The 24,573-nt window shown below is 42.3% G+C and overlaps 3 protein-coding genes and 1 pseudogene across 5 annotated transcripts; 3 read left to right on the forward strand and 1 right to left on the reverse strand.

The window, feature by feature from the left end:
* Positions 1–1,410: 1,410 nt before the first annotated feature.
* LOC104419891 (splicing factor 3B subunit 1) lies at positions 1,411–6,622 on the reverse strand. Of its 3 annotated transcripts, XR_005546616.1 has the most exons (3): positions 6,548–6,622; positions 2,527–6,452; positions 1,411–2,089 (listed from the first exon to the last, which is right to left on the reverse strand). XR_005546616.1 is itself a non-coding variant. In XM_010031718.3 (2 exons), exon 2 carries the CDS (start codon positions 6,395–6,397, stop codon positions 2,585–2,587), a length of 3,813 nt encoding a protein of 1,270 aa, XP_010030020.2. In that variant the 5' UTR covers positions 6,398–6,452; positions 6,548–6,622; the 3' UTR covers positions 2,216–2,584. The 3 variants fall into 3 exon arrangements, 2 of the variants coding, with proteins under 2 accessions (XP_010030020.2, XP_010030022.2); XM_010031718.3 differs by lacking the exon at positions 1,411–2,089 and having other exon boundaries at positions 2,216–6,452; XM_010031720.3 differs by lacking the exon at positions 1,411–2,089 and having other exon boundaries at positions 2,224–6,427; positions 6,548–6,610.
* A 2,025-nt stretch (positions 6,623–8,647) lies between these two features.
* LOC104419892 (ABC transporter G family member 1) lies at positions 8,648–11,950 on the forward strand. Its single transcript, XM_039301705.1, has 8 exons — positions 8,648–9,013; positions 9,269–9,348; positions 9,629–10,093; positions 10,188–10,274; positions 10,371–10,496; positions 10,587–10,781; positions 10,911–10,997; positions 11,089–11,950. The coding sequence occupies exons 1-8, from the start codon at positions 8,692–8,694 to the stop codon at positions 11,788–11,790; spliced, it is 2,064 nt and encodes a 687-aa protein (XP_039157639.1). The 5' UTR covers positions 8,648–8,691; the 3' UTR covers positions 11,791–11,950.
* Positions 11,951–15,719: 3,769 nt separating this feature from the next.
* Positions 15,720–17,623, forward strand: LOC104420846 (annotated as a pseudogene).
* A 2,231-nt stretch (positions 17,624–19,854) lies between these two features.
* On the forward strand, positions 19,855–23,264 carry LOC104419894 (ABC transporter G family member 1). The gene is made up of 8 exons (XM_010031724.3): positions 19,855–20,316; positions 20,608–20,687; positions 20,891–21,361; positions 21,452–21,538; positions 21,644–21,769; positions 21,865–22,059; positions 22,186–22,272; positions 22,380–23,264. The coding sequence occupies exons 1-8, from the start codon at positions 19,989–19,991 to the stop codon at positions 23,061–23,063; spliced, it is 2,058 nt and encodes a 685-aa protein (XP_010030026.1). The 5' UTR covers positions 19,855–19,988; the 3' UTR covers positions 23,064–23,264.
* The last annotated feature ends 1,309 nt before the right edge of the window (positions 23,265–24,573 follow it).

The raw sequence follows: 24,573 nt of genomic DNA on the forward strand, positions 1-24,573 counted from the left end.
GTGGATCATTAAGTGCCAATCTAGCCAAAATCTGATCAAAATACGACATGGCAATTTTGGCGAAATAAATGCAAAGCGACGTCGTTTTGCAAGGATGTGGTTAGAAAATAAAAAAAACAACATCGTTTTAGTGCTGATATGGTAAAAATTAATATTAAATTAAATTAAATTAAATTAAATTTATATAAATCATTTAAAAATAAAAATACAAATATTTAAAAAAGGTGCCGGGGGTGGAGGGAGGTGACGAGGGGCCGAGCCCTTGCCACTACTACTAGGAAGGATCGATGATGGAGGGGGTAGGGTCAGCCGAAGTCGCCGGCAAGGGCCCGTGAGTCCTCACCAGCATTTGGGGCGAGGGTTGCGGCCCTCGCCTAGATCCGACAAGGGCCGCCGACCCCCGCCAACTCTCCCCTTCGTTGCCGCCCCTTCCGGTGGCAGCGGTGAGGGCTCAACCCTCAACCGCCTCTTTTCCCCCTTTTTTGTAAATTTTTTATTTTTAATTATTAATATTTTATATGTTTTAGATAAATTCAGTTTTAAATTTAATTTAATTAATTTTATATTAATTTTTTACGACATCAGCACCAAAACGATCTCATTTTTACATTATCTAGCCATGTTAGTGTGCAAAATGACGCCGTTTTACACTTACTTCGCTGGAAAATCGCCACGTTAGTATTTTAGCTAGATTTTGACTGGATTAGCATTTAAGTAATCTATTTTATTCCGATTTTGGCATTTAAGTGTCACTTTCCTAATTTTTAGCACTTTTAAGTGTCTCTCCATATTAAATTTTGACACTTGGAGTGTACTTCTTCCCTCTTATAATTGACTATTAAAAGCGACAAAAACCTTGAGGTTGTAATCTTTGGATTGATAGATTCGGGCAGTTCTCATATCAAAATGTATTAGTAAAGATCAAATGACTAACAATTTGTAATGTCGTATAATCTGAAGCGAAGCAGATAGGTTGTGAACGCCCGTATTTGAGAATATCAGTGTTCTTCGCTCCTGAAGGTTCTGAAAGCAGGATGACATTTCGGGCCAAATTGAGGACATTCAATCTATGGCAGACGGACAAACTCTCCTGGATCGGACCTTGGAAAAAGGATGGAAGGTAGATTGGGAAAAGCAGAATTGTGCATTGCCCAAATCAAGCATCGAAAATGAAGGAGAACACGTAAGTGAGGTAGGCATATGACCAGAAAACCCGTTTGAATTAGCCCACAGACGCTTGAGATTCACAAGGCCGCTCAAAGACATCCGAGAGTTCTCCAGAAGATGGATTTTACGATATATCTGTCTCCACAATGTTGAAGAGCTTACCAAGTGCTCCATACGGAGGGCTAGAAAAAGTATTTAAACTGAAGCCGCAAGTTTAGCAAATGCTGGAGCTGTAACAACCTCTCTGGCAAGCTTCCTGAAAGATCATTCCACTAAATGACTCTCGTTGCAATGACGCGAAATTTCAAAAGTTGCACAGAACGTCTCTATAAAGTGGGGTTATGGCAATATAAAGAGGCTCTGGACAGGGTGATGCATCACACAGAGTCATCACGAAAGGACTTTGTCAGGGTTCAGCTGGATGGGAAGGGGGTGTGAACCTTGGGAGTAATTCAAGCTTGAATCAAGGTCCTCCTACTTTTGCGCTTGACAGATTTCGGGAGGAAGAAAACCATTGAGATGACTAATGGTAAAGATTAGGAACTCTTAGATGGTCTGACTTGCATATATATCAAGAAATTACTGTCCACGTAGATCAAGTCTCCACTGCTTTTCATACTGCTCAACTTCTACATCAAATCTTCAACATTTTTCGGTTTGCAAGTTTGCCCAAAAACAGATACCCTTTTCACCTTATCCGCTTCAGAGGCAATAGTAAACAAGGCATTGGCATGCTGGGCCAGGCCTTCACAGACACGGATCCTTCCAGAGCAAGCTAAGCCCCTGAGTCTGGTCGGGGTATGCTTGCTCAGGTCTGTTTCTGAACAATCAATCTGGTGGGGTACAGAGCTCCTGGTTCCTACTTCAGACCATTCATTCCTCGCTGCCATCCAGCCAACATTTCCCACTACAATCCATCCCGCTGCATAGACAAAGGAAAACTTAGTAACAAGTGATTACGATGTTCCCCAACATGAGCCCCTGGGCTTCAAATCACCACAACATTCGCAAATATGATTTAAATGCTCAAGGCACCTGCTTGAAATAATCAGGATCAACGGAGAAAGGTGGAATCTGGACATATAAATAGACATAATGCAAACTTTAGTAACTTCCCTACTGCTATGTTCCATAAGAAACTCAAAAGAGCAGCAATGAAAGGGCACGTAAGCTGTAGCCAGTAGCCACTAACATGAGGTTTCACAAGATAGCAACAAAATAGTGCAGGCCACAAGGCCTAGCCCGTTTCGTAACTATAATCAAATCAGCTCCCCAATACATGACACATTGACCGCGAATTACAGGGAATGATCCAGTTCTATCTAATGCATACTCTATACTAGTCCAAGAGACACCCACCAAAGCCGATGGTCCAGCCATTCATCATCATCAAAATCTCAAAGTTTCTGCTGTTAACTCAGATGAACATCGTTAACTCTGGCCGGCTATATATGTTGCTCTGCTCATCATCCAGCACCGGATAAGCCGCAACAAGAGCATCCTGAGATCCAATATATAGCGAGTTGTAGATCTTCCAGTATACTTCCCGGACCTTCCTTGCAGGATGGAACAGCCCCTGGAGGCAGTAGTTTAGCACAACAGCAGCACCCAGGGCCACCCTCATGCCTTCGATGGCTTCCATAACGGCATTTATGACATGAGGGGAAGTCTCAAAGATGTTTGGCCAGACGTAGTTGAGCAAGTGGACAAGTGCATCCTCACAACCCAACCCAGCAACTCCCAAAGCCATATGCTTTACAGCAGAAGCAGCAGTCTGCCTGTGCACCAAATCTCTATCCATGAGTGCATCTTCGAGCAGTGGAGTCACTGCGTATATGTAGTCCTTCCCCATTTCACCAATGTACTCAAACAGAAAGGAAAGGGATTTCAGAACACCGTTCTGCACGTTGAGCTCAGGCACACGATACTCATTCATCAAAGCCGGCAGAACTGTGAAAGGAGAACATGTCTCTGCAACTATAGCAATGGCAACAGTTGTGCATACACGGTTCTGACGCTCCTGAACTTTGAGATTGTTCAAAAGGGTTGCAAGGACATCTTGAGGTCCAATAGCTTTAGCAATATAACCAAAAGTGTTCACCGTAGCTCGCCGAATACCCTTCTTGTGGGCTTTGAGCATATCAAGAAGCTCAAAGCATATCCTCATCCACTCCCTTGCCGGAACAAATTCAGCCCCACGATCAGCAATACGACCAACAAGGTCAATACAGTTCTCCTGGACCTTCTCATGTCTGTTCTTCAGAATGGGCGTCAGCCTGGGAAGCAGATCTTTTATGGGAGGCGTCATTTTTGTCATCCCAATCACATTGACAATAGCTTTCAAAGCACCCAATATGGAACCCAAAACTTCAGGGTATTCTTCTCCCAAGTATTCGTACAGAACAACGCCAAGATGACCCATCAGTTGTTCCTCCTGACACTGCTTCATGACAACAGCAATCCTGGAGATAAGATCAGCAGCTTGTTGTCTTACCTTTGCGCTCTTGTTGTTTAATCGCCACTTTATCGTACCACAAATCTGTGGAAGATATGGCTTCACTCTTTGCCCAAGAGCATTCACCACAGCACCAAAGCCATTAAGCATTACATTGGCATCATCACTAGTCTGCTCTTGGAAGGCGTAAAGGATACCATCAATGAGGAGCTCTTCCAGGCGAGAATCAATATCAGAGGCACCCAGGTTTGCAACCACCTTCTCTATTGTTTCCATGACCATTCGCCGATATGGCTCACTCTCATCCTTCAGATCCTCAACAATTCTCCCGACTATGTCGGCAACGCCAACTTTATTAGCTATCTCCACAGTTGTTTCCACGAGCTGCTTATAGTTTCTCCTATCCAAAGCCATCCTTCTAACCCAGAAATTCCTGAAGAACTCTGGAAGAATGTCAGTTCGTATGTATTCAGCCTCAACACCCTCAGTACTCACACACTGTTTGACCACTTTAAGCACTATCTTCTTCATTTCCTCATCTGGAGACTGAAACTCACGGATAAGAATGACCATGACTTCTTTAGTATAGTAACTAGCATACAGAGCATCCATCAGAGGAATAATAAACCCAATTGCTTTCAAAAATGCAGCCAAGACCTTTCCCCTGTGTGACCTAATACCCTTCCAAAGTGGCTTCAACACTGAGTCAAAACTTTCAATACCATAAGGCGCAGCAGCCTCAGCAAGAGCAGCCAGAGACAGTGCAGTAATAGTTCTCACCTTCTGGTTCTCATCATTCAGGCCATGTTCTATAATTTCGACAAGAGACTTCAAATGTGGTAGAACAGCACAACCTATCAAAATAGCAATCTGCTGAACAATCTTGATTCCAGTGTGGCGAGCTTGCCAGGATTTCTTGCTCTGACACACAGCTTTCAAGAATGGCAACAGAGCAGGAATTCCAAGAGCAGAAGCAACGACACTGAAAGCTCTAGCAGTCGTATTTCTCACATACTCATCAATATTATCAATATCTGGACGCATAGCAGCAATCATAGTAGCCAAGCCAGCTGCCTTGCTCAAATTAGAAATGATTTCTCTCCCCTCAACACGTGCATAGTAATCCTCATCAATCAACAGAGGTTCAATAACAACAAGAATCTTATGCACGTAAGGACGTACCAATTCATCCAATTTGTATAGTACCCTATCAATCACCTTAACCAAGAGATGCCTTTCCTGATCCTCCAGAGTGGCTTGCATGAGCAAAGGCAGAATACGGTTAAACAAAGGCCCAGCACCAAACTCTCGAGCCTTGTCTGTAAGCTGTCTAAGCGCTGTCTTCCTCTGTGGTGGAGTACCATTCTTTACCTTCAACAGAAGTTTCAAGATCTTACGCTCTTTCTGTTCTTCAGGAGACAGCTCTTCTTCATTCTCCTCATTCAACAGTGCCCCAAAATGCTGATAATCCTCTGGCTTCATGAAGGGTAGACCACCAGGCGCCTCCTTAGGAACATCAAACTGCTGCCCACGATTCTCTTCTGGAATTTGATAAAGCGGAGTGCCCAATGGCGTAGGGGTTGCCAAAAGCTTCCTTGCTGGCGTTCTAATAGGCACATAAGATGCAGGTGGTTCCAAAATTTTATACCCCTCCTGGGGGAACATGGCATCAAGCTCCTCATCCGTCAGCGGCCTGTTCCTCTCCTCAATATCCTTCTCCCACCTCATCAAATTATACTGCTCGGGCGTAATTGGCCCCCGCAAGTTAATTTGCCCAGGAGTAGGCGTAGCAAGATCAACACCTCCAACGGGAGTTACCCCTGGTGTGAAAGCAGCTGCAGGTGTAGCACCCGCCATTGGCGTAGCACTCCCCATTGTGGCCGGAGTCTCATCCCATCTTGACCTCTGCCTTTTTGGGGTCGGCGTGGCCATACCGGCCAGCTTGGGCGTGGCATCCCAAGTCATACCAGCTGGAGTCGCTCCAGGAGTCACAGCACCAGGAGTTGCATCTGAATCTGCCAGCCGTCCTGGGGTAGGGGTCTCATCCCACCGGTTTCTCCGACCCACCGAAGGCGTGGCATCACCGACTCTCCCGGGCGTAGGGGTCGCATCCCAACGCCCAATTCCAGGCGTCGAATCAGGCAAATCCCAGTCAGAACCAGCTTTTGCCTTCTTCGCAGCACCAGCTTCGTCCTGTGCTTGGTCCCACCTGTTCCTTCGCTTCTGCGCCGGAGCAACTTCCGTCTCCTTCGCGCCCCCAGCCTTTGCAGCTTCCTCTTCTTCCTTCTTCTTCTTGGAAATAAGCCTGAGCGTCTCCTCCCTTTCCCTCTTCAACGCCTCCTCTCGCATCACGTCCGCATAAGTCCTGACGGACACGTCCGGAGTCTTATCCCCCGCGGCAAACGCATCGTGCCGATCGGGCGAGATAACCCGGTTCAGCCTCCTCTTCCGATAATCATCCTCGCGGTCGATGATCCTCTGTGGCTTCTTGAACCCCGCCATCCCGGCGTCGTCCTCCTCGCCGCTGCCGCGGGGCATCTCCTTGAGGAGCGACTTCGGGGCGGTGTAGGAGGCGAGCTTGCGGGCGACCTCGGAGTCCATGCCCTCGAGGTTGTCCTCCTCCTCGTTGACGGGGATGGAGCTGACGTAGGCGTCGCGGTCGGTGCCGCCGTAGAGGTCGGTGTCGTAGGTGACGGAGTTGAGGGAGGCCAGTTGCTGCTCCATCTTCTTCCTCTCTTCCTGGATCCTCGCGATCTCGGGATCCAGCGTCGCCATGGTTGACGCGGGTTTCAATTCTCCTCTAAGCTTCGGGAGGAAAAAAAAGAAAACCCTAGAATCGGATCGCTTGCCTCAGCGATTGAAAAGCTGAATCGACGGAAAATCGATCAATCTAGAGAGAGAGAGAGAGAGAGAGGGAGGACTAACCTGCTAGGGATTGGGCGTGAGAAACCCTCAGTGCCGGTGATGTGTGAGAGAGAGAGGGCGGGCAGAAAATGAACTGCGGATTTGGGGATATGATGGCTATATCAATGCGGCGGGTCGGGAATAATGGGAGAACCGACTTCAATCGAGTCCTGTTTGGGCCGCCGGCCCATACGGCCCAATATTCAATACATACTTCGGTTCTGTGTGAATTGGGCCAAGGCCTCCGAAGGAGATATACCTTTTGATTGGGGCCTAGATGGTAATGTCGTTCTACTTTGCTTATTCATGCTCCCCAAAAAAGTGGAGGAGTAATGATTCCAGCTAGGAGTCACTAGATTTATCAATGCACGAGCCAGGCTTAATGTCGCCCAAAAATTCTTGCCCAAACCCGTCACCATGACAGTTTTTTTTTTTTTGGTCGAAAAATAACTTTTGATTACTAACTCAAAGATGAATTACAATCAGTACCAAATTCAAGACTTAAAATTAACCAAAGGGAATAAGGGGGATAAGCAACCCAATTGGATTGAAGGGTTCCAACTCAATGGGCTTTGGCTACCCAATCCACAACATGATTTGCTTCTCTAGGCTCATATTTGATAGGCTTAAATCGTGGATATAATATCGACCGCATCCAAGGCGAGGCGAGGAGAGTGTGGTGAACCAAAGGAGGAGTCCCTTCCTATAACTACCCCCATTTTGCCCTTTTGGATGCCTCCACAATGATAAGATTTGCGAGTCACTATTGTGGTTGCCGCCTCTAAAACTATTAGGTCATGTGTCTCTCACTTTAAATCAATCATTAGAATTCTTAAAAAGAGCGTTCTTTATGCTATTATGGGAGCAATGGAGCAACGTGTAATTAGCAAACGCAAAACAATTGGCCCCAAGTGTAGTTTTCTAGTGAAGGGTATGCTTGAGAATATATTCATTTGAGTACATCGAGCTATCCCATCTTGAGTATTAGGTTTTTGCACGAGCAAAAGCCTTATGTGAATTGATATATGGATAGATCAACATGATTCTAAATGTGGTGGGTCTCACGTGAAGTCCATTTATTGATTGATTAAGAGAATTCAATGCGAGAATTTCACTAGAACAACGGCTTTGTATATTTGCCAAGGGGCAACATAGTAGATTGAGAACTCAAACAACCTAACGAACCCAATTTTTGTTCCGAGAGCAGTGGAAGATGATGAAGACATGATGATTTGGTGGAGGTGCTCATTTAAGACTCTTTGTTTCGTTAAAAAATTAATTATTCGAAAAAAAATTCTTGAAAAGGATTGTTCATATTTCTTAAAATCATCAGTTGATGAAAAATAATTTGGTTAGTGATGATAATAATATATACACCGTCAAATGCAAACTAATTTTAGTGTGTTCCTTTGGGTTTCACCAGGAGCCGAAGTGGAGCGACGAGCAAGAGAAGAGACTCTTTTACTGTTGATGCTTCTTAGATGATATGCCTTCTAATAGCCCAAAAAAAAAAAAAAAAGAGTTGAGATTTCGCAATTTGGCTGCCCGAATCAAAACGGCCCAATCCAGTTCGGCCCGTGCCCAAAATCTATGCTTCCGTCCCGGCCCGCTCGGGCCATCTGCACCCCTAAGATATATGTGCACAGCCTCCACCGGGAGAAATGCCTCAACACAAAACTACAAGAGAAGACATCAATGGCAATTTGCTTAGATCCTATCAAAAGGACGTACAGTGTCATGGATTCCGAGATCCGTGTTACTGGAATTTCCTGGATCAGTCAGTCGATGGATCAATGGTCAAACTCCACGTAACCTTTTCTCCCATTTCCATTTGCACTTGGGGTTGGCTTCGCTGCACTTGTTTTAGGAGTCATCTCCCTTGTTTGGACTCACAATGCCCCTCGTCTGTCTACTCTCTCTCTCTCTCTCTCTCTTCACATGAACGTCTGTAACTCAGCTAAGCAGCCAGTGGCTCAGGGAGGAGCAAACATACAAAAAAGAACTCACATGACTGTCCTGCTATCAGAGATTTTTAAATACTTCATACGCCTCAATCTGTCACCCATGTACGTCCGTGAACCCTCCCATTTGCATTTTAGATCTTTTCCACTCTCTCAAACACGCGCCCCTCGATATATTCTACAAATGGCAGTCAACTTTTTTCCATGGCTTCATCATCGCCCAGTTCGCAGATGAAGGCGGAGAGTTGTGCAGCTTCCGTGGAAGATGGATTCGGGACACCGTTGGCGGAGCCAGAAGAAGGAGAGGCGGATCTTGCTTCAGGTCGGTCAGGACAAGTAATGGCTGGGCCGAAGGGAGGAACGGTTTCGCTAACGTGGGAAGATCTGTGGGTAACCGTCGCGGATAAGCAACACGGGTGCATATCCATTCTTCAAGGGCTGACAGGCTGTGCCCGGCCCGGTGAGGTCTTGGCTATCATGGGGCCGTCTGGCTGTGGCAAGTCCACTCTTCTTGATGCATTGGCAGGTGACAGCACTATGCATGTTCACAGTAATTTTCGTTTTTTGCTATTTGTTCGTCAAGCACGGTGAATGTTAAGAAAAATAGCTGTCATGCTAGATCAGTTTGAGCATGAGTTTTTGAAGTGTCTGCTCAAACCATTATAATAACAAATGTTTCACCTTAAAGTAAAGAGTTGCTTTATTTTCATTTACAAAAGCATATACAACAGAATCCCAAATAAAACATATTCATGATGACTTAATTAGGTGACCTTTGCAGGGAGGATAAGTGGAAAGACAAAGCGAACTGGACAGATTCTTCTTAATGGAAGGAAAGAGCCGCTGGCATACGGGACTTCAGTAAGGAAATCAGTTGCCTGGTTTGTTCGATACTTGATCAGTACAACATGATATCAATAGATTAAGCAATCGGGATAGTTGTTGAGACGACACATCTCTTTTCTCTTAAAAAGGAAGGAATTATTTTATACGTTAATCATTGCCTGTCTTACAAAATAGAAAAAGTGAACAGAATATACCCTTTTTGCTTTGATTTCGCGTTGGACTTGTGAAATCACGGGCTACTCATCCAGAAAAACTTACGAGGAGGTAGGTTGAGTACTCTTATCACCTCTTGCAGGCTTATGTGACTCAGGATGATGTCCTAACATGGACACTGACTGTGAGAGAAGCCATATACTTGTCAGCTCAACTTCAGCTCCCAGACTCAATGCCGCTCTTGGAGAAGAAACAAAGAGCAGACACCACGATCAAAGAGATGGGTCTTCACGATGCCATTGACACGAGAATAGGAGGTTGGGGAAACAAAGGCCTCAGCAATGGCCAAAAGAGGAGGGTCAGCATCTGCCTGGAGATCTTGACTCATCCCAAGCTTCTCTTTCTTGATGAGCCCACAAGTGGCCTTGACAGTGCAGCATCATACTATGTCATGAGACGAATCGTTAGTCTCGCTCAGCAAAATGAGATGACAGTGTTAGCATCCATTCATCAGCCCAGCAGTGAAGTGTTTGAGCTTTTCAAGAGTTTGTGCCTTCTCTCTCTTGGAAGAACAGTCTATTTTGGTCTCTCCAGTGAAGCAACTCAGGCATGTTATAGTCTGTGCATGACCTCATTTTTCGCTGTAGTAACTAGGAAAGGTGATTACGGAATGAATGACCATTGAATTCTGTGCCATGTAGTTCTTTGCACTGAATGGTTTCCCGTGTCCAAGTCTGCAAAATCCATCCGATCACTACCTCAGGATTATCAACACTGATTTTGACGAGGTATCAGGGTGAAGTTTCCCAAGCAATCAATTTCAATTCATAGGCATCAATATTTTGCTCAGCCTGATCACAGCTAGAATTTTTCTTTGTAACTAGGACATCGAGCGAGGTTTTGGAGGAAAGCAAAGCACAGAGGAAGTGATTAAACTGCTTGTAAGCTCTTATGTATCGTCTAATACCTATAGGCAAATTCAACTACAAATATCTGAGATACACCGACAAGTAAGTTTTATGATGAGCACTTTCATCAAATCTACAGAGAGAAGATATTGGTATTAGTGATTGTTAATGTTTGTCATGGCTCAGTCCAAGGTTGACCGGAATGTACTAGATCAAGAGGGCCAAGCTTGCTTCTTCACCCAATTCCCCGTCCTTACAAGAAGGTCTTTCATTAATATGTATAGGGATCCAGGATACTACTGGTTGCGTCTTATCATATACATTGCCTTAGGATTTGGTTTAGGCACAGTTTTCTGCAACATTGGCTCCGGTGATAGTTCGATTCAGGTGAGCTCCATCTCTGCATTCAAGATGATGTTTATGCTTTGAGTCTTTTTTTACCAAGTTTCAATCAAATGACGGCTATGTTTAATGGTATTAACAGACTAAACAATGTAATTTATTTGCTTAATTCAGGCCAGAGGTTCAATGCTAATGTTTGTTGCTTCATTCTTGACAATACTGGCAATCGGGGGTTTCCCTTCCTTTGTAGAGGATTTGAAGGTGGGGAAATAGTAATTTATCCTCTAGGAGATTACACGACTTCATGATTCAAGTCCGACTTACCTCCCTTCTGATCCTTTTCTTTGTCTAGGTGTTTGAGAGGGAAAGACTAAATGGACATTACAGAACAAGTGCATTTGTTCTTGGCAATACTCTGTCATCCATGCCCTTCTTGCTTATAATTTCCCTAATTCCTGGGGCCATCACTTACTATCTCGTGGGACTTCAGAGAAGCCTGGAGCACTTCATGTACTTCGCGTCCACTCTTTTTGCCTGTATGATGCTGGTAGAGAGCTTAATGATGATTGTCGCAAGCGTCATGCCGAATTTCCTTTTGGGACTAATAACAGGTGCAGGAATCCAAGGATTAATGATTCTCGGTGGTGGTTTCTTTCGCTTGCCAAATGATCTTCCAAAGGTCTTTTGGAGATATCCCCTCTATTACCTATCTTTCCACAAATATGCATATCAAGGCCTGTATAAGAATGAATTCGAAGGGTTAACTCTTCCTGGAAATCCCTTAATCGGTGAAAGCGCTATTAGTGGCGAAGGCATATTGAGGGACATATGGCAAGTGGAAATGGGTTACTCCAAGTGGACTAATCTGACCATTTTGTTCGGGATGATGGTCCTGTATCGACTCATCTTCTTTGGTGTTCTGAAGATGACCGAGAAATTCAAGCCCATCATTGGAGAAATCATGTTGGCCTTGCGCACGTTACAAACAGATAAAGTCTCGGTAAATCCCTTTTGTGTGCCTTTGCAGGAAGCAAAGCGTAACGCAGCTTCATAAGTTCCCTTTACAAGAAAAACAAGCAAAGGGCATCTAAATCTGAGTTTTTCCTTTTTTGAAGAGAGTGAGATTATGCAAGTATGATAAACATTAAGCTCGTTGTAAGCATCTTGTAGAAGATCAAATATTGAACGAGAGCATTTCGTGCATAAGATCAAACGAGTCGTCAGCTAAAGCTGGTTCTATGCGAAAATTGTTAGTGCACAAGCCTACGAATTGCTGGTAAAGAAGTTCTTCGTATTCGTTACTCACTAGAAATTTGAGTCTTGATGCTTGTCTAAGAACCCAGTATGCTTCACGTTCAAGGACATAAGTACAATGCAAGTACCAAAACTTGACACAAAGCAACAGGTCAATATCAAAAGTTTTGAAAAGTATATTTAAGTGCTATTTTCTTTGAAAAAATTGAATATTTAAGTGTCAATTCCTATGAAGAGTGCTAGAAATTTGACGTGATTTTTTTAATAATATAAATTGCTTACATGACTTGCCGAAAAGCTGAATCAATAAAGAAGAGCTAAAATAATGTCGTTTTGCCTCTTATTTGAATTTTAATATAAATATTAATTAAATTAATTTAAAACTAAATTTGAGGAAGAAGAAGAAGATTGTAGAACCTTTGACGAGGGCTGTGTAAGCCCTTGCCACCGCCGCCTCCCATCGTTATCTGGGAAGGGCCGGTGACGATGGGAGGAGGGTTGGCCGGGGTCTTCGGAGCTAGTCAACTAGCAGCTAGGGGTTGCAAGCCCTCGTTGCCATTGACTCCTAGCTAAGGCCCAATGACCCTGGCTAACCCTCCTCCCATCATCGGTGGCGGGGCCGTTGCCGATCAAGCCCTAGTCAAGGCTGACGAACCTGGCCAACCCTCCTCTCATCATTGTTGGCCACAGTGGCAAGGGCTTGCATAGCCCTCACCGAAGTGTTCTACAATCGTCTCCTTCTTTTGTTTTTTGAAATTTAGTTTTAAATATAATCTAATTAATATTTATATCAAAATTTAAATCTGAGACAAAGCGACGTCGTTTTCGACTTATCTAGCCACGTCAGTGTACAAAACAACGTCGTTTTACACCTATTTTATCGGAAAAATATCATGTTGGTATTTTGATTAGAATTTCTCACGTCGGCACTTAAATGATTTTTTTTTTTCAATTTTGGTACTTAAATATACATTTTCGAATTTTTAGTACTTAAATATCCATTTGTATCAAATTTTGACACTTTAGGTATTCAGCACTTCACGTGCAAGCATTGCGCAACATTGAACGTAGACCACTGCAGTTGAGCCTCATAGATCTTGCGATAAATGCCGTCCTTAGCTTCTCCATCACGTTCAGGTCTTGCAACAAATGCCGTCCTTGTCTTCTCCATCCGAATTGTCAACGTTTCCGTTCCCACTACTTGACGGAGCACTGAATGGCTTACGTGCTGTCCTTCACGGCAGACATAACAACGAAAAGGAAAATCCGGACACGTTTTTTCCGTGTACGATTGTAACGTGTTCTTGGAGTTCATTTTTCTCCTAAGCATTATACGAACACACGGATGATCAAGCGATAGTGGAGGCTATAGCAATGAAAAAATCTGGACTGGATCCAAGTCCAACGTTCGGATTTAAGCAACACGTTTTCTTGTCTCTGGCAGCTTTTCCGAATAATGCCTATGACAGCAACTTCTAACTGCTTTCATGTCGTCATTATTCAAGGACCCTCGCACAATTATGCGGTCGGTCCGGTCGGAAGGAAGTGTCAGAGTATCTTCAGTATCTTCACCTCATCTACCTGGATGAGACAGGTGTTGGGTTTTATATTTTTTGTACTCCAAAAACTAACTTAAATTGTGAGACTTTCCTTTGTACTTATGAATCAAACGCCATCTATTTTCACAACCTATGTGGATCAAACTTCATGGCAACCTAAATGTTGGAGAAAATTCTCATATGTTTTGAAGCTGACAAAACTTATTTAAGTTATGTTATGAAAATTGCTAGACTTTGTGTTAAAGTCTATATTACAACAGAAATCTGCCCACCCTGATAAATTCTAGACTGAACGCAAGTGAAGAATGAAGACTTAATTAAACTCGGGATTATCTTTCTTCCTTTAAAGGTTCGGTTCGTACATGATATATATGATCTTCTAGTTGGAAGAATTCCAAAATATGAAGCTTCTCACTTACTTGTTATTCCTTACACTGTGCTCATATTTGTACTCAAAAGAGAGAGACTTACACTGTGACTTCGTGAGAGCAGTAGAGACTTTTCATTAAGAAGTTAAGATCGCAAGATCGTAAATTCTCTTTTGATTCTTAGTGGAAACCAGCTAGAAGGCTGTCAGCGTGGGAGAGTGGACATAGACTTAATCCAAGCCAAACCACTATAAATTCTAAGTTCATTTTCTCTTTCTTGAATTCCTTTATTTTATTTGTTGCGATATACTTCTGCATTCGAAATTAGCTGTAAAGTATCATTCATTTTGCAAAGTCTGTAGTCAATCGGACTTAGGTCAAAAGTAAAGTTTTTTATAGCATTTTGAAAAATCTGTTTTCACACTTATTCACCCCCTCTAGGTGTTGTTACTAACTCTTTCAATTAGTTCTTAGGTGGTCCGGTTCCCACCTAAAAACTGAAAACCAAACCAAAGGGACTTGAAATCAAACCAGACTGGATCGTCAGATTCGTGGATGGGACAATGGAACCAGCATTTTTTTTCCCTTTGTGTTGAATTTGGGATCTCATTGTCATGCCCTGAACCCTGAGCGCATGCCCATCCCTCTCTAGTCGATAATATTTTGCGACTTCCCAGGATGAGTCGCCGACCATTTTCGTTTTATTGCACATGTGGAAGCGAAAATAAATCCCCTGACAGTAATCATTTCGGGATAGAAAAGTAGGACAACAGATTCACAAACAAACATACTTTTATAATCACATAGAGTCATGTACAAGGTCTATGACCAAAAGACTACAAAAATTGGCTTTCTAAAAAAAAGCGGTCCTAATTGACCTACACTTCAGATCACCTCACCTCCTCTCAGCTCCAAGTCCTCCACTCGACAACCTTGAAATTTTAACTCACGACAGGATGAGATATAAAACTCTAAACCCTGATTAGGAGGAAAATATGCCCAGGGACGTCCTAACCACACAATCACGCATTTAGCATAGAGGACTTACCTTGCCTCAGATCCACCCTGCAGGTCAGTACAGTTTATATCACAGACAGCCATACCGATATGAGCAACAATTAAGCTCCAACAACTGGAACGTCACACTCAATTCTCAAATCAGCACAATGGTCCTTATTATAGAGTCAAATCGTTATGACGCGTCCCATATCGTGCCATACAATTTTGTCTCATAATCCGACGCATCTATTCCACTTAACATGCATTCCAATTGGTAATTATGCCCACTCTAGGGTACAACCTACTTGAAATTCGACGGTCTACTGGCATATCTAGGCATCGTCTCTCTGAGTAATTTTTAGGAATTTTTGGTGCAATTGACTCGTAATCGATTTATCTCGAGTCACACTGTACATCTTCGACTCATTGGCGACTCTCGGTTGTCATGAAAATCTCGAGGTTTCAAATACAGACACCAGGTACCAAAATGATAGAAAAATTAGTCTAGTGCTGATCGACGAGTATTTTGCAATCGGGTGAAATCACCCACACTCTGATCACATGTCTTAGTTAAATCGATCTATCTCCGGTCTCGAATCAATGTCGACAGTACTATAATGACCCTTGCAGATCAACAAGGTCGAATAGTCAATTCATAGTCGAATTCTTGAGTCTATTGCATTGAATCCCTTAATGGTTTCCCCAAATAGTCTAGTTATCTTATGAGTGATCAGCTCAGAGAATAACATTATAGGCGCGTCGATGAAAGGCCCGATTTATTTAATCAAAAACGAAATCTGAAAATGCAGACTGTCACACTGATCATTCAACCTTGTGACACTGAAATGTTATCTTCACAAGTATGTATGATGTACGAAGAGTGGGAACCCTATGCCTTCTTGTCGATGGGAAATATGAACCACACCTCAACACATCCTACTTCATGAGATGAATAGTTAGTCTCACTCAACAAAATGAGATGATGGCGTTAGCATCTATTCATCAGCCCAGTAGTGTAAGTATTTTAAGCTTTTCAAGAGTGTGTGCTCTCTCTCGGAAGAGCGGTCTATTTTGGTCTTTCCAGTGAAGCAACTCAGTTATGTTATAGTTTGTGCATAACCTCATTTTTTCCTGTAGTAATTAGTAAAGGTGATTATGGAATGAATGAACATTGAATTCTATGCGTTGTAGTTCTTTGCACTGAAAGATTTCCCACGTCCAAGTCTGCAAAATCCATCTGATCACTACCTCAGGACTATCAACACTGATTTTGATGAGGTATGAGGGTGAAGTTTTCCAAGCAATTAATTTCAATATTTGGCTCAGCCTGATCACAGCTAGAATTTTTCTTGGTAACTAGGATATCGAGCGAGGTTTGGAGGAAAGCAAAGCACAGAGGAAGTGATTAAACTGCTGGTAAGCTCTTTTGTATTGTCTAATACCTATAGGCAAATTCAATTACAAATATCTAAGATATGTCGACAAGTTATATGATGAGCACTTTTATCAAATCTATAGAGAGAAGGTTGATTGAATGTACTAGATAAAGAGGGCCAAGCTTGCTTCTTCACCCAATTCCGCTTCCTTACAAGAAGGTCTTTCATTAATATGCACAGGGTTCAGGATACTACTGGTTGTGTCTTACCACATACATTGCCTTAGGATTTGGTTTAGGCATAGTTTTCTATGACATCGGCTCCGGTGATAGTTCGATTTAGGTAAACTCCATCACTGCACTTGAGATGATGGTTATGTTTCTAGTCTTTTTTTTACCAAGTTTCAATCAAATGGCGATTATGTTTAATAATATAAATAGACTAAACAATGTAATCTGTTTGCTTAATTCAGGCCGGCGGTTCAATGCTAATGTTTGTTGCTTCATTCTTGATGATACTGGCAATCGGGGGTTTCCCTTACTTTGTAGAGGATGTGAAGGTGGGGAAATAGTAGTTTATCCTCTAGGAGATAACACGACTTCATGATTCAAGTCTGACTTACCTCCCTTCTGATCCTTTTCTTTGCCTAGGTGTTTGAGAGGAAAAGATTAAATGGACATTGCAGAACAAGTGCTTTTGCTCTTAGCAACACCCTGTCATCCATGCCCTTCTTGCTCATAGTTTCCCTAATTCCTGGAGCCATCACTTACTATCTCGCAGGACTTCAGAGAAGCCTGGAGCACTTCATGTACTTCACGTCCACTCTTTTTGCCTGTATGATGCTGGTAGAGAGCTTCATGATGATTGTCGCCAGTGTCGTGCCAAATTTCCTCATGGGACTGATAAAAGGTGCAGAATCCAAGGATTAATGATACTCGGTGGCGGTTTCTTTCGCTTGCCAAATGATCTTCCAAAGGTCTTATGCAGATGTCCCCTCTTACCTATTTCTCCACAAATATCCATATCAAGGCCTGTACAAAAATGAATTCAAAGGGCTAACTCTTGGGAAATCCCTTAATCGGTGAAAGCGCTATTAGTGGCGAAGATAAATTGAGGGACATATGGCAAGTGGAAATGGTTGCTCCAAGTGGACTAATCTGGACATTTTGTTCGGGATGGTGGTCCTGTATCGACTCATCTTCTTAGGTATTCTCAAGATGATTAAGAAATTCAAGCCCATCATTGGAGAAATCATGTTGGCAATGCACACAGTACAAACAGATAGTCTTAGTAAATCCCTGCAGGAAGCAAAGCGCATCGCAGCTTTGTAAGTTCATGTCACAAGAAAAACAAGCAGATAGCATCTAAATCTGAGATTTTTTAAGAGAGTGTGAGATTATGTATGTATAATTTATGTTAAGCTCGTTGTAAACGTCTTGTAGAAGATCAAATATTGAACGAGAGCATTTCGTCCATAAGATCAAACGAGTGGTGGGTCAAAGCTGGCTTTATGCGAAAATTGTTGGTGGAGAAGCCTATGATTTGCCGGTAGAGAAGTTCTCTTATTGGTTACACGCTAGAAATTTGAGTCTAAAAACGCGGCGTGCATCAAGATTAGCTGCTGTGCAACATTGAATGCCAACCATTGCAGTTGAGCCTCGCCGACCCGTTCATTAATATTCTAGCAATAAGTGCCGTCCTGACTCCTTAGCTTCTCCGTCCGAATTGTCAAAGTTTCGGTTGGCATTACCTGACGAAGCAATTGATGGGTTACGTGCTGTCCTTCACATCAGACTGAACAGCAAAAGGAAAATCGGGACGCAGAATTTTCCGTGTACAATTTGTAACTTGCTCTTGGATTTCATCTTTCTCCTCAATATTATGGAAACACAAGGATGATCAAGCGATAATGGAGACGACATCAAAGGAAAAATCTGGGCCAGATCCAAGTCCAACCTTCTGATTTGAGCACCATAACGTTTTCTTATCGCCGGCATCTTTTCTGAATATTGCTTCATAAGTCGACTGACAAAGCATTAACATAGAAGTTGATGACTCCGGGGAGAAGAATTATCAAAAGCTCCTATTTCTCATGCGATCGACGGACCTCATGATAAAGAAGATCATCTCTTCGAATGCACAAAAATCATCTGACGTTCCCAGATTTTAGGAAATTTTTCATGATTAGATTAGCCGAGCCGCCTATGCAACAGCTTCTGACTAGTTTCGCGTCACTCTTCAGGGACTCTTTCGCCCAACCATCCGGTTCAGAAGGAAGTGCCAGAATATCTTCTTTGTCGTCCCTCAATCCGGACCCGATGCAATCCCGAATCGAATGGAGTGAAGAATTTTCTCTCCGAAACGTGTCGATCGTTTGTCTTATCCTTCACCGAGGTAGTCGTGCCAGACTTCTATTGGCCATGCGTTTCCGGACAGAAACAGGCGTTTCCCACGCGGGCTTTAGGCATTTAGCTTCGACAAAGAAAAAGGAAATGTCGGGGAAGTGATGTTATATCGTCTGCTTCCGCTTCTTTGGTTTTTTTCTGCTAATGCAACCAAACGATGTCAATCGAGACCATTGCAATCTTCCTTGAGCTGGCCTCGTGTGTCCACCAGTTTTTTTCACCGTCGTAGGAAATAAGTCGAATCTTGATAATTTCACGGATTTAGAAAATTAAAAGATTTACAACCGCACATATATGTTTGTACAGTCACGTGTGTGCGAGTCACCATCGACCATTCAAATAATGAGTATAGAAAATTTAAAAAATTTACAACTACACATATATGTTTGTACAGTCACGTGCGTGCGAATCACCATCGACCATTCAAATAATGAGTACGAGAAATTTGGTCCTCTTTTTACCTAATGGTTAATATCCGAAAAACCTCAAACAAGTACACCTGTAATAAATTTATCCCAAATTATTTTTTTGACCACCAAAAGCCCAAAACTGTTATACTTTCAACAAATTTACCCCAAACTGGTATACTTGTGACAAATTTACCTTATATTATTTTTCATTAAATTTTATTGTCAAATTATTAAGTTAAATGACACGTGATGTGACCCAGTATATCAATTTGGGATTTTATCTCCGTTTGTCACAGTTTACAATTTTTGAAATTTATTGTAGTATTAATCCAATTTAGCGGAGGGAATATTTGTCACAAATTTACCAGTTTTGGGTTTTTTGCGGTCGAATAAATTAGTTTGAGATAAATTTGTCATAAATGTACTAGTTTATGATTTTTTATGATCAGTCGGGGTAAATTTGTCACAAGTATACCGGTTTTGGATTTTTTATGATCAAAAAAATAGTTCGGGGTAAATTTGTCACAGGTATATCAGTTTAGGGTTTTTCAGGTATTAACCCTTTACCTAAAGATGGCAGGTATTTTCTGGCGTTTCCTTGATGGGCTGCTGCTTGTTTCCATTCGCATGTAAAGAAAATGAGTGACAAAAGAAAATGACCTTTGTAACTTGACTATCTAGACTTAGCTTCTCGACCACATGATTCCAATGAGTTAGCAATATATTTGCCTCCTCGGTCACGAGAAACACATTACGTCCTCGAAACGCTAACATGGTCATGTAATTGTGTCAGCGTCATTCACTTATAAAACCCTCCCTTCGTCGCATGTCTTCACAACTCGTAGCCTTTCGTAGATCCATTCCTTTCTACTTACTTGGCCATGCATTCTACAGAGATCAGCCATAGCATGGAAATAGAAGCAGCATCTGCCAGGATAAAAACGGGAATGGATACGACAAGCGCCGATCGAGACTATCATTGCAGAGTTCATGAGGTTGAACTCCAAACTCATGATCCTGATGAACCAAAAGAGCCAAGAAATGATGTTACTCTGACATGGGAGGATGTGTGGGTGATGGTGTCCAACAAGAGCAAAGGGGTGAAACCGATACTTCAAGGCGTCACCGGTTATGCCCAGCCAGGAGAGCTGTTGGCCATCATGGGGCCTTCTGGTTGTGGCAAGTCCACTCTCCTTGACGCACTTGCTGGTAAATCGATTACTAGCAATTTCCGGCTAAGCCATTTTGCATGAGATAAAAGGAACCTTGTTAAAACATTCCTATGACAAGAACAGACAGAAACAATAACATACTGACTTCAGTGCATGTACAGTCTGCATCGCTAATCACCAACAACAATTTATTCAGGTGTACCTCTGCTGTTAACTAATTAAAAGAGAACATTCAATTTGTAAGTTTAGTTTATGATCAAGACCACACTCGTCTGCCTAAGGGGCTTCCATTTTTTGTGCATTTCAACTTTTGGAACTCGCGTGACAGGAAGATTGAGTTCAAACACAAGGCAAACAGGAGACGTTCTAGTCAATGGCCGCAAACAAGCTCTGGCTTATGGAACTTCAGTAAGTGTAGTATCTGAAAATAATTCTCTTTCATCCTCAAATCCTTCATTTCTCCAGTTTCAATGAAATAATTTTTAACTTCACATACATAATTGAACCTAAGTCAACTATCCTGTTTTTTGAGTTGATCTTATATCCAATGGTGAATGATCAGGAGCTGTCTTCTCATCACTTATCAGGGTTCTATATTCTTATGAATTCAGGCTTATGTGATGCAAGACGATGTATTGATAGCAACGCTAACTGTGAGAGAAGCTGTTTACTACACAGCTCAGCTGCAGTTGCCAGACTACATGCCAATATCTGAGAAGAGGGAAAGAGCAGAAACGGCAATAAAGGAAATGGGACTGCAAGATGCCATGGACACAAGAATTGGAGGCTGGGGGACCAAAGGACTAAGTGGTGGTCAGAAGAGAAGAGTTAGCATTTGCCTGGAAATTGTCACCCGCCCAAAGCTTCTCTTCCTTGATGAACCTACCAGTGGACTTGACAGCGCGGCATCCTATTATGTCATGAGCAGAATCGCCAGCTTGGGCGAAAGAGATGGAATCAGAAGAACTATAATTGCATCAATTCATCAGCCCAGTAGTGAAGTATTCCAGCTTTTCCACAATCTTTGCCTTCTCTCTTCAGGTAGAACAGTGTACTTTGGACCTGCTTCTGCAGCTACGGAGGTGAGCATTTACATGTATTCACTAATTTGGAGGTAATTTAAACATCTATATCTATACTTCAGTTTGACCTCTTGCTTTCAATTGTTGCAGTTTTTCACGTTGAATGGTTACCCCTGCCCGACTCTCCAAAATCCATCAGATCACTTCCTGAAAACCATAAATAAGGATTTTGATGTGGTGAGAACCTATCCTTCAATAAAATGCATTCAATTTTTATGTCCTATCTGTTGGGAAATAATTATTACTAGTAGCTATAAGAATCTTGTGACTTAACTTTGCCAGGATATTGAACAAGGTGCAACTGGAAAAATTTCCACGGAGGAAGTGATCAATACTCTTGTAAAATCATACAGATCGTCTCCAAACTGTCAAGTAGTTCTGGGAGAAGTAGCCAAAATTAATAAACAAGTACGTGTTTCGGTAATAAGACATATTCTGGCTATGCTTCACATAAAATACGCTTTAGAATGATCCCCCATCGCTTTTCCTCCAACTGTTCTCAGGGTCACGGAGCACCGGCGAAAGGGGGAAGCCATGCAAAATTTTTGACGCAGTGTCTTGTTCTAACTAGAAGATCTTCAGTGAACATGTCCCGTGATCGAGGCTACTACTGGTTGCGTTTAGCCGTTTATATAATTGTGGCCTTCGGTCTCGGAACCATATACAGTAACATTGGATCTACTTATAGCTCAATTCAGGTATATGCTAAGTAGAGGGTCTACATATTTGTACTCTCCAGATGGTGGGGAAAACCGAAAGTATATACATGGTGTTTAATCGCTGGGAAGAGGAGAATTCACGAATTTTGTCATTGACATTTACAGGCTAGAGGATCGTTCCTTGTTTTCGTTGCTTCATTCCTGACTTTCATGGCGATCGGTGGCTTCCCTTCTTTCGTGGAGGACATGAAGGTCCTATTCTTGACTCCAAATAAAGCTCATCCATATCTATGGAAAACACCCACTTCAACTAATACTTATTTTCCCATCTCAATCTTCTCGGCTTTGAACTGTTTCAGGTATTTGCACGAGAAAGATTGAACGGGCACTATGGAACTGGGGCATTCATGATCGCGAACACGCTCTCCTCCATACCATATCTGTTGCTGATCTCCCTGATCCCCGGAGCAATTGCATACTATCTCACGGGACTCCAGAGAGGATGGGAACACTTCTTGTTCTTCGTCGCAGTGTTGTTCACTTGCATGATGTTGGTGGAGAGCCTGATGATGACAGTGGCGAGCATCGTACCGACTTTCCTAATGGGCATCATCACGGGGGCGGGAATCCAGGCACTAATGATCTTAGGAGGAGGATTCTTCAGGCTACCGAATGATCTCCCACTCCTAATCTGGAAATACCCTTTGTACTACATTGCCTTTCACAGATATGCTTATGAGGGATTGTTCAAGAATGAGTTCAAGGGACTGAAATTTCCTAGTCAGCCTGGATACAAGACACCTTTTATTAGTGGCGACCAGATCCTGACAGAGTTCTGGCAGATGAACATGGAGTATACCAAGTGGGTTGATCTTGTAGTTTTGATTGGGATGGTGATTTTGTATAGAGTCATGTTCTGGGCCATTGTCAAGGGCACTGAAGTGGTCAAGCCTGCCATGGTTGGTTGCACTTCTTTGACCCCCGAGCAAACCAAGCAGGTCTTGGTGAATCCTTCTGATAACAGTGTACACGGTGATGATTAGTTTATTACCAGCACGATGATAAGTGATTAGTAGGGTTGTTAATCCCCTATATAGGTACGAGAGGAAAGCATGAGAGCGTGTTAATTAAGAGAAGCAACTATGCAAATTTTATCTGTGAAAGCCAAATGTACTTAAATGGCTATTTGATGCATTACTATCCCCACAAGTTGGTGCTATAGAATGAGATTGAGAGTTGTGACATCACGCTTCGCAATTTTAAGTTTCGCTTGTTTGAAAGAACACTATTTTTAGAAAATTATTTTCTAATTTTCCGATATTTGAATGACGAAAAACTAACCAATCCATCAAAAACTTTTTCTAGGATTGAAAATAAAAAGCTTAAATTGGGGGAAGACGACTTTCCTTTTGACAAGAAGGAAATCACTTTTTCTAAATTACCAAACAAACGAAAACTAACAATTTTCCTTTACAATGATTTTCATGGAAAATATTTTCCTATATCGTGAATTTTTTAGCGAAATAAACGTATCTAAGTGTCACTTGAAAATCTGTCTATAAATATAAAACTTGAGTTCATGTGTTCCTCCAAATTGAGTTGCAAAAGGTTGTTGATGATCCATACGCTGAAGTCCAAAAATAGAAAATTAATTATGTGTAAAAATAGTTTCTCTTAAACTTCAATTTTTTTGTAAAAAAATTGACATTTTATGGAAAATGATTTCCAATAAGTCATTTTCCCGAAAAATATTTTTAGTAGTTGATCAAATTTGAAAATGAATTGGAAATCATTTTCTATCATTTAAAAAGAAAATTCTGCTAATAAACATGTGCTATTTTGGTATTAGTGATTTGAGTACGAGTAACTGGGGAATGGCGCAAGGGCGTTGAGGCTACAAGTCTAGCAAGAGGGATCTTGATGAGCACAAGCGTTGGTGAGCTGGCATGGGCACCAAGATCGTGTGTGGGTTCATAAAGGCCAGGCTAGGGTCCTTGGTGCTTGGGCCTAGCCCTGGTTCATGGAGGTTGGGCCTAGGACCCTAGTGTGGGGGTTGGGCCTCAATAAACTTGAGCATGGGCACCACGGTCTCGAGCTTGGCCTTGATATACTTAGGCCCAAGTATCAAGGTCATGGATCTGGTTTCCATGGACCCAAGCACACCCCGAGCTACTAATGGTTTTTCCCTAATTCATGTAGATATGTGGAGTCCTTATCACACTCCACATCGTGATGAATCTCATTTCTTTCTAATAATTGTGGATGATTATACTCGAGCTACTTGGATTTTTCTTATGCAATCCAAAAGCCAGACATTTTCAAATCTGTTGGATTTCTTTTCACTGATTAAAAATCAATTCGACAAACCTATCCAAAGAATTCGCACAAATAATGGGCGTGAGTTGTCCACTGTAGAATGCAAATCTTTCCTTGCTTCTCATGGGATACTTCATGAACCTTCTTGCATCTATGCTCCTCAACAAAATGTGATTGTAGAACGCTAGTAGCATCATCTTCTAGAAGTAGCTCATGCCCTTAAATATCAAATGTCCA

The sequence above is a fragment of the Eucalyptus grandis genome, chromosome 9, assembly GCF_016545825.1.
Source record: "Eucalyptus grandis isolate ANBG69807.140 chromosome 9, ASM1654582v1, whole genome shotgun sequence".
Lineage (NCBI taxonomy): Eukaryota > Viridiplantae > Streptophyta > Magnoliopsida > Myrtales > Myrtaceae > Eucalyptus > Eucalyptus grandis.

What these genes read in the sequence shown, in the direction of transcription:
- LOC104419892 (XM_039301705.1), top strand. Translation starts at nt 8,692, where the DNA reads ATGGCTTCATCATCGCCCAGTTCGCAGATGAAGGCGGAGAGTTGTGCA. An exon ending in TCTTCTTGATGCATTGGCAG is followed by an intron (nt 9,014 to 9,268) that starts GTGACAGCACTA and finishes TGACCTTTGCAG; the next exon opens with GGAGGATAAGTGGAAAGACA. An exon ending in TCTCCAGTGAAGCAACTCAG is followed by an intron (nt 10,094 to 10,187) that starts GCATGTTATAGT and finishes TGTGCCATGTAG; the next exon opens with TTCTTTGCACTGAATGGTTT.
- LOC104419894 (XM_010031724.3), top strand. Translation starts at nt 19,989, where the DNA reads ATGCATTCTACAGAGATCAGCCATAGCATGGAAATAGAAGCAGCATCT. An exon ending in TAGCCAAAATTAATAAACAA is followed by an intron (nt 21,770 to 21,864) that starts GTACGTGTTTCG and finishes AACTGTTCTCAG; the next exon opens with GGTCACGGAGCACCGGCGAA. An exon ending in CTACTTATAGCTCAATTCAG is followed by an intron (nt 22,060 to 22,185) that starts GTATATGCTAAG and finishes TGACATTTACAG; the next exon opens with GCTAGAGGATCGTTCCTTGT.
- LOC104419891 (XM_010031718.3), bottom strand. Translation starts at nt 6,397, where the DNA reads ATGGCGACGCTGGATCCCGAGATCGCGAGGATCCAGGAAGAGAGGAAG.